Raw genomic sequence first — 16,663 nt, 5'->3', positions numbered from 1 at the left:
ACACAACATTTCACCAGACATTGTTCATTTGAGTTGTAGCTGTCTTTGTTAGTACAGAAGTCTTAAGCTAAATTTCTTACCTCATCCATACAACAATCTTTGCCTTCCACTTCAATCTCTCTAAACATCCCAACTTTCCTCTCTTTCCTCTCTTTCCCCCTGTACAGCAAAACAAAATGGCCGCCTGACTGATAATTGACAGTGATTAAACCTCTATGTTTGTTTTTGCCTGAGAGCTCCTTTTTGCGATGGGGGAGATAAGAGAGTCTATAAGGGGTTGGGGGCCTTGAAGTGCTTGTGTGGGCAGCCATTAGTGGATTTCCTTGGGGAGAAAGCCCTCTGTGTGATGGTATCAGTCCCCCTGGGCTAGGGGAAGTGGAATAGTGGATGGCCCAAAGGTATCAGGTGGTCACACCGTCCCAGAAAGAGGCTGAGGGGATCGCTATCTTGTCTGATAAGAGAGAGAGAGAGAGAGAGAGAGAGAGAGAGAGAGAGAGAGAAAAAAAAAGAGAAAGAGAGAGAGAGAGAGAGAGAGAGAGAGAGAGAGAGAAAAAAAAAGAGAAAGAGAAAGAGAAAGAGAGAGAAAGAGAAAGAGAAAGAGAGAGACTGCCCCAAAGCTTAGGAACACAGACAGACATAGACAAAGCACACGCACACACTGAACACACACGCACAACACAACACACACACAGGTATTAATACTGGGGGAGACAGAGACCGTTTTCCACTCACCTGCTGACCCACTGATAGAAAGGCAGAAAAGGGAGAACTGAAAAGGAGTGGAAACCGTGGGAAAGAGGGGTTCTGATAGAGAAAAAAGGCATGGACAGGGAGGTGAAAAAGTTAAAAGAAGAGATTGAGAGAGAGAGAGAGAAGGGTGTGGCGGCTATGGTAGCTTGTTACCAAGGCTTTGACCCGGCAGCCTATCTACAGTATAACTACATGCCACCGCGGGCGGACTTTGACCGGCAAGACAGCATCGTACCCTGGAAACTAGGATGTCTGCACAGAGCTTTTACCGAGGGTGAGTGAGCGTGTGTGTGTAACGGGATCAGTGTGCTGCTAACAGCTTAGCTTACTCCACTGTCCGACTGCCCTATACTGAGCTTGAATCAGTGATCCTCTGCTTCACAAACACAAGTGACCGCCCTCCTTGACAACGTTCCAACGGTTTGTCTATTTCGATAGCTCCATCCGCGACATTTCAAGCTTGATGTGGAGTGATCTTACGGTACGTTCTTAACTCTGTTACACTCGTCCCTTCTAAACTCGCTACACAGTGAGCTACTCCAGTCGTTGAGTTGAGCCAAACTGCCAAGCCGGGCCACGGTACCACTGTAACAGGGGTCAGCATGTTGCTAACAGCTAACTACATGTTCCGACTGCCCCATACTGGGCTCGAACCAGTGATCCTCTGCTTCACAAACACACGTGACTGCTCTCCTTGACAATGTTGCAATGGTTTGAGCTACCGAAAAATATCTAATTCGATAGCTCCATCAGCGACATTTCAAGCTTGCTGTGGAGAGACCTTACGGTACGTTCTTAACTCCGTTACACGTGCGTGTGTGCGTGCTTGTTTGAGTCTGTGTGTGTGTGGAAGAAAACTGTTTCAGTCAGTTTTCTTCCATTTGGTGCCTAATGGATACAATTTGAGGTGTTAAACTCAACTCCTGTTTGTGTGTGTGTGTGTGTGTGTGTGTGCATCTGTCTGTTTGTCTATCAGCGGCAGTATGAATTACATTTTTCACTGAGGGTGTGATATATGAAATATGTACTATATCTGTGTTTTTGTGCACGTACAGTATATTTGTAAATGGAGAGGGGTGAGTGTGTTTAATGTTGTATCACATCTCTCTCTCTACACCTCGTTCTGTCGACCCCTTCGGTCATCTCCCTCTCTCCCACCGTTACTCCCCCCTCCTCTCCCTCTCTCTCCCACCCTTACTCTCTCTATTTCCTCCCCTACCCTCCTCTCCCTCTCTCTCCCACCCTTTTACACTACCAATCAGGTTTGTTCAAATAGCATCCATCTCATTGGTCAGTGCTGATCAGTGACCCACCATGCGTCCCTACACCTTCCCCCTAGCCCTTTAGGGTGCACAGATCTGAATGGACTGTAAGTGGAAGCAATGAAGTGGGGGGCGGCAGGTAGCTTAGTGGTTAAGAGCGTTGTGCCAGTAACCGAATGGTTGCTGGTTCTAATCCCGAGCCGACTAGGTGAAAAATCTGTCGATGTGCCCTTGAGCAAGGCACTTGAGCAAGGCACTTAACCATACTTGTAAGTCGCTCTGGATAAGAGTGTCTACTAAACTGTAATCTATCTCTACCCTTTCTTTCTACCTCCCTTTTTCCCCTTCCTTCTATCTACTGTCAGGTGACGTGGGAGGTGAGGTGTTGGTGGATGTGGGCTCAGGGCCCACTCTATACCAGGTGTTGAGCGCTTGCGAGGTGTTCGACACGGTGTTCCTCACAGACTTCCTGGAGGTGAACAGGCAGGAGCTGAGGCGTTGGCTGCAGGGCGAGGGCAAGGGCTACAGCAGCCTGGACTGGACGCCCTACCTGCAGCATGTCTGCAAGCTGGAAGGCCGAAGGTGGGTGCTGATGTTAGTGTTAGACAAGGGTCGTACTAATTAGTGCACACCGTCGCAAAAGATTTGCAACGGAAAACGAAAAGAAGCGTTTCATATTGGACAAGTTAAACAGGTTGAACAGGTTGTCCCTTCCTGTTTCAGTCAGTTTTCTTCCATTTGGTGCCTAATGAATATGATTTGAAGTGTTAAACTCAACTCCTTGAGGGACGCATTAGAAGTGTCTGTTGGTTTTCACTCTTGCCTATAAACTCTAATTCAGATTTAGACCTGGGAAACCAGGTGCGGGGACTGACTTCCTAGCATATCAATGAAATTGATTGGTCAAGTAAGTGCAAGGGACTGGCTCTCGAGGACTGACGTTTGACACCTGTCCAGATCTGGGTTGAAAACGTCAGGTCTCCATTAAATAATCTATGTTTATTGTTGTTAATTGTTTTATTGTTCTGATCAGCCCTTCAGCATGGACCGAGAAAGCTGCACGCCTGCGTTCGGTTGTCTCCGACATTCTCCCCATCGACGTGCACCTCCCCCGCCCCCTCCCCCTTGACTCCCAGCTCCCCACAGCCGGCGCCGACTGCCTGGTGTCCTGCTTCTGCCTAGAAAGCGTCAGCCCCGACCTGGCCTCCTTCACCCGGGCCCTGGGTCACATCAGGGGCCTCCTCCGGCCCGGGGGCCACCTGCTCCTGATTGGGGCCCTGGGTGAGAGCTACTACATGGGGGGGCCCGGTGTGCGCATCCCTGTGGTGCCCCTGGATGAGGCCCAGGTGTGTGCCAGCGTGAGGGCCAGTGGGTACACGTTGGTGAGGCTGGAGGTGTACACGCTGCCCCAGGGCATGAAGGTGGGGGTGGACGACGTGACGGGCGTGTTCTTTGTGAAGGCCAGGAAGCCATAGAGGAGAAGGAGGAGGAGGGGGAGGAGGAAAGGAGAGGAGGAGGAAAGTAGGTGGGTGGAGGTGGGAGGGGAGGAGGAGGAGGAGGAGGAGGAAGATAGGTGGGTGGGTGGAGGTGGGAGGGGAGGGGAGGAGGAGGAGGAGGAGGAGGAGGAGGAGGAGGAGGAGGAGGAGGAGGAGAGGTTGGATGGGACTAGGATGAGTCAAAGTCTAAAATAGATGTGGTCAGAAGGTAAACAATAGATGATGAGGAAGATAAGGAATGAAAAAAGTGAAGAAGAGGTGGAGGATGTTGGATTAGTGATAAGGCAAACTGTATTTAAAAAGAGGAGGAGAGAGGGGAAAGATTGGATCAGAAGAGTGAGGAAGTAAACAATAAAATAAGATTAAAACACATAAATAAAATAGCATTTTGAATGGGAAAAGTGAATGAGAGAAAGAGTAGGAGAGGAAGATTGTTAACAATTTCCACAATAGAAATCCAATTAACATTTACGGCCCTTCACTGACATTTGACTTCAAGAATAAAAGGTATACTTCTGCCCTCTGCTGTTGAAATGAACTACCTGCAGCATCTTGATCTTAGTCTTGAACCCACTGGCTGCGTTTACATAGGCAGTCCAATTCTGATCTTTTGCCCAATTATTCTCAAAAGAGCTGATCTGATTGGTCAAAAGAATTGGACTGCCTGTGTAAATGCAGCCACTGAGTATTTGGGTTTGCTACCAATGCATTCAAAGGCAGTTACTTCATAGAGCCTGAATTTGATAGGTTGGTGGAAGACCCAAGTATGTTTTCGTACTTCAACTTCGACCCGAGAAGTCATGTAAATCTAACAATTAAGTTATTTTCTATGAGGGTTAAGGTTAGTCTTTTAGGTTTAGTCAGCGATTGGCAATGTTGTTGGCTGTTTAAAAAAGTGTTTGTTTGTCACAGATAGGACTAAATAGGCTTTAAGTCTCAATTGATTTGGATTGTTTTTTACATCAAAGTTCCATGCTCTCCAAACCATTAACCAACCACTTTGTATGTTTAAAATGTATTTTTATTGTGGTCTCTTATTGGGTTATGTATTATTCTCTCTGGCTACTTTTGGCTTGTTGGTCAACGTTAACTTGGCTTGGGGCTTCACTGACTTTGCCTGAAGTTAAATAAAAACATTGAACTGTTACCTGTTTCTGACTGTCCTATTTCATTCCAGTCTGTTCTCAACTACAAAATAATTTGTATATTCCACTTAATTTGTACACTAGAGCAGTGGTTCCACTTGTGGATAGCAGCAGATATCCAGGTAGGTCAGGGGATGAACTTTTGTGTGCATTGTTACAAAAAATGAAAGCTTTGCACACTCTTGGCATACTCTCAACCAGCTTCATGAGGTAGTCACCTGGAATGCATTTCAATTAACAGGTGTGCCTTCTTAAAAGTTAAATTGTGGAATTTCGTTCCTTCTTAATGCGTTTGAGCCAATCAGTCGTGTTGTGACACGGTAGGGGTGGTATTCAGAAGACAGCCATATTTGGTAAAAGACCAAGTCCATATTATGTCAAGAACAGCTCAAATAAGCAAATCGAAACGACAGTCCATCATTAATTTAAGACATAAAGGTCAGTCAATACAAAACATTTCAAGAACTTTGATAGTTTCTTCAAGTGCAGTCGCAAAAACCATCAAGCGCTATGATGAAACTGGCTCTCATGAGGATTGCCACAGGAATGGAAGACCCAGAGTTACCTATGCTGCAGAGGATAAGTTCATTAGAGTTACCAGCCTCAGAAATTGCATCCCAAATAAATGCTTCACAGAGTTCAAGTCACAGACACATCTCAAAATCAACTGTTCAGAGGGGAATGTGTGAATCAGGCCTTCATGGTCAAATTGCTGCAAAGAAACCACTACTAAAGGACACCAATAAGAAAAAGAGACCTGCTTGGGCCAAGAAACACGAGCAATGGACATTAGACTGGTGGAAATTTGTCCTTTGGTCTGGAGTCCAAATTTAATGTCTTTGTGAGACACGGTGTGGGTGAACAGATGATCTCCGCATGTGTAGTTCCCACTGTGAAGCATGGAGGATGAGGTGTCATGGTGTGGGGGTGCTTTGCTGGGGACTCTGTCTGTGATTTATTTAGAATTAAAGGCACACATAACCAGCATGGCTACCACAGCATTCTGCAGCGATACGCTATCCCATCTGGTTTGGGCTTAGTGGGACTATCATTTGTTTTTCAACAGGACAATGACCCAACACACCTCCAGGCTGTGTAAGGGCTATTTGACCAAGAAGGCGAGTGATGGAGTGCTGCATCAGAAGACCTGGTCCTCTGTAGCTCAGCTGGTAGAGCACGGCGCTTGTAACAACAGGGTAGTGGGTTCGATCCCCGGGACCACCCATGCACAAAATAATGTATGCACGCATGACTGTAAGTCGCTTTGGATAAAAGCGTCTGCTAAATGGCATATTATTATTATTATTATATTATTATTATACCTGGTCTCCACAATCCCCCGACCTCAACCCAATTGAGATGGTTTGGGATGAGTCGGACTGCAGAGTGAAGGAAAAGCAGCCAACAAGTGCTCAGCATATGTGGGAACTCCTTCAAGACTGTTGGAAAAGCATTCCAGGTGAAGCTGGTTGAGAAAATGCCAAGAGTGTGCAAAGCTGTCGTCAAGGCAAAGGGTGGCTATTTGAAAAATCTCAAATATAAAATATATTATGATTTGTTTAACACTTTTTTGATTACTACATATTGCAGTGCAAATAGTTTGGGTAGCCATGATTAGCTGTTCAGGAGGCTTATGGCTTGGGGGTAGAAGCTGTTGAGAAGTCTTTTGGACCTAGACTTGGCACTCCGGTACCGCTTGCCATGCGGTAGCAGAGAGAACAGTCTATGACTAGGGTGGCTGGAGTCTTTGACTGTTCTGAGGGCCTTCCTCTGACACCGCCTGGTATAGAGGTCCTGGATGGCAGGAAGCTTGGCACCAGTGATGTACTGGGCCATATGCACTACCCTCTGTAGTGCCTTGCGGTCGGAGGCCGAGCAGTTGCCATACCAGGCGGTGATGCAACCAGTCAGGATGCTCTCGATGGTGCAGCTGTAGAATTTTTTGAGGATCTGAGGACCCATACCAAATATTTTCAGTCTCCTGAGGGGGAATAGGCTTTGTCATGCCCTCTTCACGACTGTCTTGGTGTGTTTGGACCATGATAGTTCATTGGTGAAATGGACACCAAGGAACTTGAAGCTCTCAACCTGTTCCACTACAGCCCCGTCGATGAGAATGGGGGCATGCTCAGTCCTCTTTTTTTTCCTGTAGTCCACAATCATCTCCTTTGTCTTGGTCACGTTGAGTGAGCGGTTGTTATCCTGGCACCACACGGCCAGGTCTCTGACCTCCTCCCTATAGGCTGTCTCATCGTTGTCAGTGATCAGGCCTACCACTGTTGTGTCGTCTGCAAACTTAATGATGGTGTTGGAATTGTGCCTGGCCATGCAGTCATGGGTGAACAGGGAGTACAGGAGGGGACTGAGCATGCACACCTGAGGGGCCCCCGTGTTGAGCATCAGTGTGACAGATGTGTTGTTACCTACCCTTACCACCTGGGGGCGGCCCGTCAGGAAGTACAGGAGCCAGTTGCAGAGGGAGGTGTTTAGTCCCAGGATCCTTAGCTTAGTGATGAGCTTTGAGGGCACTATGGTGTTGAATGCTGAGCTGTAGTCAATGAATCTTATTCTCCCGTAGGTGTTCCTCTTGTCCAGGTGGGAAAGGGCAGTGTGGAGTGCAATAGAGATTGCATCATCTGTGGATCTGTTGGGGCGGTATGCAAATTGGAGTGGGTCTAGGGTTTCTGGGATAATGCTGTTGATGTGAGCCATGACCAGCCTTTCAAAGCACTTCATGGCTACAGACGTCAGTGCTACGGGTTGGTAGTCATTTAGGCAGGTTATCTTATTGTCCGTGGGCACGGGGACTATGGTGATCTGCTTGAAACATGTTGGTATTACAGACTCAGTCAGGGACATGTTGAAAATGTCAGTAAAAACACTTGCCAGTTGGTCAGCACATGCTCGGAGTACACATCCTGGTAATCCGTCTGGCCCTGCAGCCTTGTGAATGTTGACCTGCTTAAAAGTCTTACTCTCATTGGCTACGGAGAGCGTGATCACATAGTCATCCGGAACAGCTGGTGCTCTCATGCATGCTTCAGTGTTGCTTGCCTCGAAGCGAGCATAGAAGTGGTTTAGCTCGTCTGGAAGTCTTGTGTCACTGGGCAGCTCGTGGCTGTGCTTCCCTTTGTAGTCTGTAATAGTTTTTTTTAGCCCTGCCACATCTGACGAGCGTCAGAGCCAGTGTAGTACGATTAAATCTAGTCATGTACTGACTCTTTGCCTGTTTGATGGTTCATCGGAGGGCATAGCGGGATTTCTTATAAGCGTCCGGGTTAGAGTACCGCTCCTTGAAAGCGGAAGCTCTACCCTTTAGCTCAGTGCGGATGTTGCCTGTAATCCTTGGCTTCTGGTTGGGGTATGTACATACGGTCACTGTGGGGACGACGTCATCGATGCACTTATTGATGAAGCCAGTGACTGATGTGGTGTACTCCTCAATGCTATCTGAAGAATCCCGGAACATGTTCCAGTTTGTGCTAGCAAAACAGTCCTGTAGCTTAGCATCTGCGTCATCTGACCACTTTTTTATTAACCGAGTCACTGGTGCTTCCTGCTTTAGTTTTTTCTTATAAGCAGGAATCAGGAGGATAGAGTTATGGTCAGATTTGCCAAATGGAGGACGAGGGAGAGCTTTGTATGCGTCTCTGTGTGTGGAGTAAAGGTGGTCAAAAGTTTTTTTTCCTCTGGTTGCACATTTAACATGCTGGTAGAAATTAGGTAGAACTGATTTAAGTTTCCCTGCATTTAAGTCCCCGGCCACTAGGAGCGCTGCCTCTGGATGAGCGTTTTCCTGTTCACTTATGGCCTTAAACAGCTCATTCGGTGCAATCTTAATGCCAACATTGGTTTGTGGTGGTAAATAGACAGCTATGAAAAATGTAGATGAAAACTCTCTTGGTAAATAGTGTGGTCTACAGCTTATCATAAGATACTCTACCTCAGGCGAGCAAAACCTCGAGACTTCCTTAGTATTTGATTTTGTGCACCAGCTGTTGTTTACAAATATACACAGACCGCCACCCCTTGTCTTACCGGAGTCAGCCGTTCTATCCAGCCGATGTAGTGTATAGCCTGCTAGCTGTATGTTGTCCATGTCGTCGTTCAGCCACGACTCGGTGAAACATAATATATTACAGTTTTTAATGTCCCGTTGGTAGGATAACCGTAATCTTAGGTCATCTAATTTATTTTCAAATGATTGAACATTGGCTAATAGGATTGATGGAAGTGGCAGTTTACTCGCTCGCTGTCGGATCCTTACAAGGCACCCCGACCTACGTCCACGATATCTCCGTCTCTTTCTCATGCGAATGACGGGGATTTGGGCCTTGTCGGGTGTCTGTAGGATATCCTTCGTGTCCGACTTGTTGAATAAATCATCTTCGTCCAATACGAAGTGAGTAATCGCTGTCCTGATATCCAGAAGCTCTTTTTGGTTATAAGAGACGATAGCAGAAACATTACGTACAGAATAAATTACAAATAACGCGGAAAAACACACATAATAGTAAAATTGGTTAGAGGGCTGTAAAACGGCAGCCATCTTCTCCAGCACCATTCTATTCTCCGGTGCCATTCTACAATGTAGAAAATAGTAAAAATAAAGAAAAACCCTTGAATAAGTAGGTGTGTCCAAACTTTTGACTGGTATTGTAATTTTTATAATTTTTTGGTCTTAGTATGTGTTTTCACCGCTCAACACTTATGGTGGTTCACAACGCTATAGACACCTTAATTGGTGAGTAACGAAGAAAAAAGGAACCCCTGCACTAGAGAGCAATATATGTTGGGTCATGGGTCACTTGTCAAATCAAATCAAAAAATGTTGGTCACATGCGCCGAATACAACAGGTGCAGACATTACAGTGAAATGCTTACTTACAGCCCTTAACCAACAGTTCATTTATTTTTAACAAAAAAAGTAAAAATAAAACAACAACAAAAAAAGTGTTGAGAAAAAAAGAGCAGAAGTAAAATAAAATAACAGTAGGGAGGCTATATATACAGGGGGGTACCGGTGCAGAGTCAATGTGCGGGGGCACCGGCTAGTTGAGGTAGTTGAAGTAATATGTACATGTGGGTAGAGTTAAAGTGACTATGCATAAATAATTAACAGAGTAGCAGCAGCGTAAAAAGGATGGGGTGGGGGGGCAGTGCAAATAGTCCGGGTAGCAATGATTAGCTGTTCAGGTGTCTTATGGCTTGGGGGTAGAAGCTGTTGAGAAGTCTTTTGGACCTAGACTTGGCACTCCGGTACCGCTTGCCGTGCGGTAGCAGAGAGAACAGTCTATGACTAGGGTGGCTGGAGTCTTTGACAATTTTGAGGGCCTTCCTCTGACACCACCTGGTATAGAGGTCCTGGATGGCAGGAAGCTTGGCCCCAGTGATGTACTGGGCCGTACGCACTACCCTCTGTAGTGCCTTGCGGTCGGAGGCCAAGCAGTTGCCATACCAGGTGGTGATGCAACCAGTCAGGATGCTCTCGATGGTGCAGCTGTAGAATTTTTTGAGGATCTGAGGACCCATGCCAAATCTTTTCAGTCTCCTGAGGGGGAATAGGCTTTGTCGTGCCCTCTTCACGACTGTCTTGGTGTGTTTGGACCATGATCGTTCGTTGGTGATGTGGAAACCAAGGAACTTAAAGCTCTCAACCTTGTCCACTACAGCCCTGTCGATGAGAATGGGGGCGTGCTCAGTCCTCTTTTTTTTCCTGTAGTCCACAATCATCTCCTTTGTCTTGGTCACGTTGAGAGAGAGGTTGTTGTCCTGGCACCACACGGCCAGGTCTCTGACCTCCTCCCTATAGGCTGTCTCATCGTTGTCGGTGATCAGGCCTACCACTGTTGTGTCGTCGGCAAACTTAATGATGGTGTTGGAGTCGTGCCTGGCCATGCAGTCATGGGTGAACAGAGAGTACAGGAGGGGACTGGGCACGCACCCCTGAGGGGCCCCCGTGTTGAGGATCAGTGTGGCAGATGTGTTGTTACCTACCCTTACCACCTGGGGGGCGGCCCGTCAGGAAGTTCAGGATCCAGTTGCAGAGGGAGGTGTTTAGTCCCAGGATCCTTAGCTTAGTGATGAGCTTAGAGGGCACTATGGTGTTGAATGCTGAGCTGTAGTCAATGAATAGCATTCTCACGTAGGTGTTCCTCTTGTCCAGGTGGGAAAGGGAAGTGTGGAGTGCAATAGAGATTGCATCATCTGTGGATCTGTTGGGGCGGTATGCAAATTGGAGTGGGTCTAGGGTTTCTGGGATAATGCTGTTGATGTGAGCCATGACCAGTCTTTCAAAGCACTTCATGGCTACAGACGTCAGTGCTACGGGTTGGTAGTCATTTAGGCAGGTTATCTTAGAGTCCTTGGGCACGGGGACTATGGTGGTCTGCTTGAAACATGTTGGTATTACAGACTCAGTCAGGGACATGTTGAAAATGTCAGTGAAGACACTTGCCAGTTGGTCAGCACATGCTCGGAGTACACGTCCTGGTAATCCATCTGGCCCTGCGGCCTTGTGAATGTTGACCTGCTTAAAAGTCTTATTCACATCGGCTACGGAGAGCGTGATCACATAGTCATCCGGAACAGCTGGTGCTCTCATGCATGTTTCAGTGTTGCTTGCCTCGAAGCGAGCATAGAAGTGGTTTAGCTCGTCTGGTAGGCTTGTGTCACTGGGCAGCTCGCGGCTGTGCTTCCCTTTGTAGTCTGTAATAGTTTTCAAGCCCTGCCACATCCGACGAGCGTCAGAGCCAGTGTAATACGATTCAATCTTAGTCCTGTATTGACTCTTTGCCTGTTTGATGGTTCGTCGGAGGGCATAGCGGGATTTCTTATAAGCGTCCGGGTTAGAGTCCCGTTCCTTGAAAGCGGCAGCTCTACCCTTTAGCTCAGTGCGGATGTTTCCTGTAATCCATGGCTTCTGGTTGGGGTATGTACGTACGGTCACTGTGGGGACGACATCATCGATGCACTTATTGATGAAGCCAGTGACTGATGTGGTGTACTCCTCAATGCTGTCTGAAGAATCCCGGAACATGTTCCAGTCTGTGCTAGCAAAACAGTCCTGTAGCTTAGCATCTGTGTCATCTGACCACTTTTTTATTAACCAAGTCACTGGTGCTTCCTGCTTTAGTTTTTGCTTATAAGCAGGAATCAGGAGGATAGAGTTATGGTCAGATTTGCCAAATGGAGGGCGAGGGAGAGCTTTGTATGCGTCTCTGTGTGTGGAGTAAAGGTGGTCTAGATTTTTTTTTCCTCTGGTTTCACATTTAACATGCTGGTAGAAATGAGGTAGAACTGATTTAAGTTTCCCTTCATTAAAGTCCCCGGCCACTAGGAGCGCTGCATCTGGATGAGCGTTTTCCTGTTGATTTATGGCCTTGTACAACTCATTCAGTGCAATATTAATGCCAGCATTGGTTTGTGGTGGTAAATAGACAGCTATGAAAATATATAGATGAAAACTCTCTTGGTAAATAGTGTGGTCTACAGCTTATCATAAGATACTCTACCTCAGGCGAGCAAAACCTCGAGACTTCCTTAGTATTTGATTTTGTGCACCAGCTGTTGTTTACAAATATACACAGACCGCCACCCCTTGTCTTACCGGAGTCAGCCGTTCTATCCTGCCGATGTAGCGTATATCCCACTAGCTGTATGTTATCCATGTCGTCGTTCAGCCACGAGTCGGTGAAACATAAGATATTACAGTTTTTAATGTCCCGTTGGTAGGATAACCGTAATCTTAGGTCATCCAATTTGTTATCCAATGATTGAAGATTGGCTAATAGGATTGATGGAAGAGGCAGTTTACTCGCTCGCCGTCGGATCCGTACACGGCACCCCGATCTACGTCCACGATATCTCCGTCTCTTCCTCACGCGAATGACGGGGATTTGGGCCTTGTCGGGTGTCTGTATGATATCCTTCGCTGCCGCCTCGTTGAAGAAAAAATCTTCGTCCAATACGAGGTGAGTAATCGCTGTCCTGATATCCAGAAGCTCTTTTTGGATATAAGAGACGATGGCAGAAACATTATGTACAAAATAAATTACAAATAACGCGGAAAAACACACATAATAGTACAAATGGTTAGAGGGCTGTAAAACGGCAGCCATCTTCTCCGGCGCTGTTCCAATTAAGGTTCACATAAAAGCACACAGGTGACAAGGAAGTGGAATGCTTCCTGTGTGAGAATACTATTCACTGACTACAGCTCAGCGTTCAACACCATAGTACACTCAAAGCTCATCACTAAGCTAAGGACCCTGGGACTAAACACGTGCTCAGTCCCCTCCTGTACTCCCTGTTCACCCATGACTGCATGGCCAGGCACGACTCCAACACATCATTAAGTTTGCCAACGACACAACAGTGGTAGGCCTGATCACCGACAACGATGAGACAGCCTATAGAGAGGAGGTCAGAGAGCTGGCCTTGTGGTGCCAGGATAACAACCTCTCCCTCAACATGATCAAGACAAAGGAGATGATTGTCGACTACAGGGAAAAAAAGAGGACTGAGCACGCCCCCATTCTCATCGGCGGGGCTGTAGTGGAACAGGTTGAGAGCTTCAAGTTCCTTGGTGTCCACATCACCAATGAACTATCATGGTCCAAACACACCAAGACAGTCGTGAAGAGGGCACGACAAAGCCTATACCCCCTCAGGAGACTGAAAAGATTTGGCATGGGTCCTCAGATCCTCAAAAGGTTCTACAGCTGCACCATCGAGAGCATCCTGACTGGTTGCATCACTGCCTGGTATGGCAACTGCCCGGCCTCCGACCGCAAGGCACTACAGAGGGTAGTGCGTACGGCCCAGTACATCACTGGGGCCAAGCTTCCTGCAATCCAGGACCTCTATACCAGGCGGTGTCAGAGGAAGGGCCTAAAAAATGTCAAAGACTCCAGCCACCCTAGTCATAGACTGTTCTCTCTGCTACCGCACGGCAAGCAGTACCGGAGCGTCAGGTCTATGTCCAAAAGGCTTCTTAACAGCTTCTACCCCAAGCCATAAGACTCCTGAACAGATAATCATGGCTACCCGGACTATTTGCATTGTCCACCCCACCCCTTCTTTACGCTGCTGCTACTCTCTGTTTATTATCTATGCATAGTCACTTTAACTCTACCCATATGTACATATTACCTCAATTACCTCAACTAACCTGTGCCCCCGCACATTGACTCTGTACCGGGGATTTGATTTGATTTGAAATGCACAGGTATGGAGAGCAGAAGTTATTAAAGGAATACTATGCAATAATATTGAATTTCCTTTACTTTCCTGCAACACATCTGACTGAAACATTTTGAATGAGTTCTTTGGATTCCTTATTTTATTGGAGAACTACAGGTGTTTCTGTGTATTTGAGGAACTGCTGAACACTGTTGATTTAGATGGTTCTGGGTAGAATACTGCCTCCTAGTAGTACTGCCTCTTATTGGAATTGTCGCCGATTCCAAAGTAGAGGTCATCTTTTGAATAACAGGTGGTCTAGCAGTTGGTCAGACATTGGTCTATAGCAGTCACCGCCGATGCCCACAGCACATCTATGTCTGTTTTGGCGTGTTCTCGAATCCCAGCCCCACTGCTCTTCCTCTCTGTCCTGTCTATCTCCTCCTCCTTTCTGTCTGTCTGTCTATCTGTCTGTCCTCTCTCTCTGTTCAATCAAAAAGAGTGGTAATTTCCAGACAGACCCAGGTCCCTTGGTACATCACACCACAGATCGCTTCACGTAGCCGGCCAGTTCAGTGCCCTTGAGCCGGTGCTTGGTGGATTCATAGACCCCCCGTCTAGAGCTCTTGGAGGAGAGCTTGGCACAGATCTTGCTGTGTTTCTCCAGGCGGCTAGGATCAAAGCACCGGCCGCAGTGCTCACACGGCTTCAAATCTATGTTTTGTTACCACCTGAATGAAGGAATGAATTTGTTTATTTATGTGACAAATTTAAAATAGGCCACATTGAGTTGCTTCAGCCATTGTGAATACAACACTACACACATTAAAATGCTCAAGGATAAAAACACAAAGTCAACAGACTTATTTCCATTGTGGTCATCCTCGTTATCAGATGGGCAAACTATACAACATACAGTATGTAATACAAATAAGCCTAAACATGATCACAACACTGAACTAGATCAGCAGTAGACTAATTTACCTCTCCGTTCTTCTTTTTCTCATCCTCCTCATTCACACTCTTCTTGACTTGGACCCTGTCCCTGCTCACGTATCTCTTGGCTGCTGTCTGCTTTGGCTTACTTGCCACACTGCCCTCTTCTCCTCCGTTTTTCATCACCTCTTTCCTCCTTTCTTCCTCCTCTTCATTATCTCATCATCTCCCATAGGTCAGTATCCACCTTCATCAGGCAGATCTCCCAGATGTACTTCTTCACCTTGTTCCTTTGCATTTTTCTCCTCCAAAGCCTGAGCATCCATCTTGGCCACACCCTTGATCAGGTTTAATTCCTGGGTGACACTGATCAGCTTGGCCTTCAGATATGCCATTACCTGCTCAGCCTCCGAATTGAAGACAACCCATACCATCTCATCGGGGCATGGTGATAGATCCTGTACAGTTAGGGTCTTGAACTGAATGTGTTTCTTCACAACCTGCCTTCTGAACTTTGAAGCAGCAGGACGAGGGCTGCCCTCTGGTCTGACTGGCTGGAATGGCTCCTTCTTGGCATCATTGTTTGGCACTCTGGCTCTAATGGGAGGCAGTGGCATCTTGGCGACTATTTTGGCTCCATGGACTGCCTTCAATGGCTTGGTGAAATGGAGGTAGATGTCTTTCACCACACAGGTTTGATCCCTCTTGTTGCGGATGGGATGCAGTAGCTTCCGGATGGGAGGAACAGTAGCCTCCCCGCTCTGCTGAGATGTTGGAGCTACATGCAGTCCTTGACTCTTCCCATTGCAGATGGCCTTCTTCCTCCAGTACTGCGATTCTGGAGAGTGAATGCGAGATGTGTAGAACCTTCTGGTTGAGGTCTGGAAGCCTCTCAGTGGCCTTGGGTTGAGATGGTGTGGTAGGCTGAAGAGAGTTGTCACTGGCAGCACCAAGGTTCCCTGTTAAAGCATTATCTTCCTGTAGCGGCTGCAGGAATCTCCTCAGCATTAAGGAGATTGAAAGCAGCATCTTTTATCTGGTAACACTTTCTATATTTTATTGTGATTTACTGTAATAACTATATCTCAGGGGGATTCTGGTAGATTGGCTTGGTACTGGTGTTTTATGTTCAGTAGTCAGTCACCAGAATGTTCAAATTGACATTTGGAATGTATTGATCAGTTGTGACATCAAATCAAATCAAATCAAATCAAATCAAATTGTATTGGTCACATGCGCCGAATACAACAGGTGCAGACATTACAGTGAAATGCTTACTTACAGCCCTTAACCAACAGTGCATTTATTTTAAACAAAAAAAAGTAAAAATAAAACAACAACAAAAAAAGTGTTGAGAAAAAGAAGAGCAGAAGTAAAATAAAGTGACAGTAGGGAGGCTATATATACAGGGGGGTACCGTTGCAGAGTCAATGTGCGGGGGCACCGGCTAGTTGAGGTAGTTGAGGTAATATGTACATGTGGGTAGAGTTAAAGTGACTATGCATAAATACTTAACAGAGTAGCAGCAGCGTAAAAGGATGGGGTGGGGGGGCAGTGCAAATAGTCCGGGTAGCCATGATTAGCTGTTCAGGAGTCTTATGGCTTGGGGGTAGAAGCAGTTGAGAAGTCTTTTGGACCTAGACTTGGCACTCCGGTACCGCTTGCCGTGCGGTAGCAGAGAGAACAGTCTATGACTAGGGTGGCTGGAGTCTTTGACAATTTTGAGGGCCTTCCTCTGACACCGCCTGGTATAGAGGTCCTGGATGGCAGGAAGCTTTGCCCCAGTGATGTACTGGGCCGTACGCACTACCCTCTGTAGTGCCTTGCGGTCGGAGGCCAAGCAGTTGCCATACCAGGCGGTGATGCAACCAGTCAGGATGCTCTCGATGGT

General features: G+C 46.8%; 1 protein-coding gene across 1 annotated transcript; it reads left to right on the top strand.

The window, feature by feature from the left end:
• Positions 1–822: 822 nt before the first annotated feature.
• pnmt (phenylethanolamine N-methyltransferase) lies at positions 823–3,487 on the top strand (the record flags this gene model as incomplete). Its single annotated transcript, XM_084161123.1, has 3 exons — positions 823–1,024; positions 2,378–2,594; positions 3,046–3,487. 3 exons carry the CDS (start codon positions 823–825, stop codon positions 3,485–3,487), a joined length of 861 nt encoding a protein of 286 aa, XP_084017249.1.
• Positions 3,488–16,663: the final 13,176 nt, after the last annotated feature.

Source organism: Coregonus lavaretus (assembly GCF_964263955.1).
Source record: "Coregonus lavaretus genome assembly, chromosome: 1".
NCBI classification, from domain to species: Eukaryota; Metazoa; Chordata; class Actinopteri; order Salmoniformes; family Salmonidae; genus Coregonus; species Coregonus lavaretus.
Note: the sequence above shows the minus strand (reverse complement) of the source record. Positions and strands in the feature narration are given on the sequence as shown.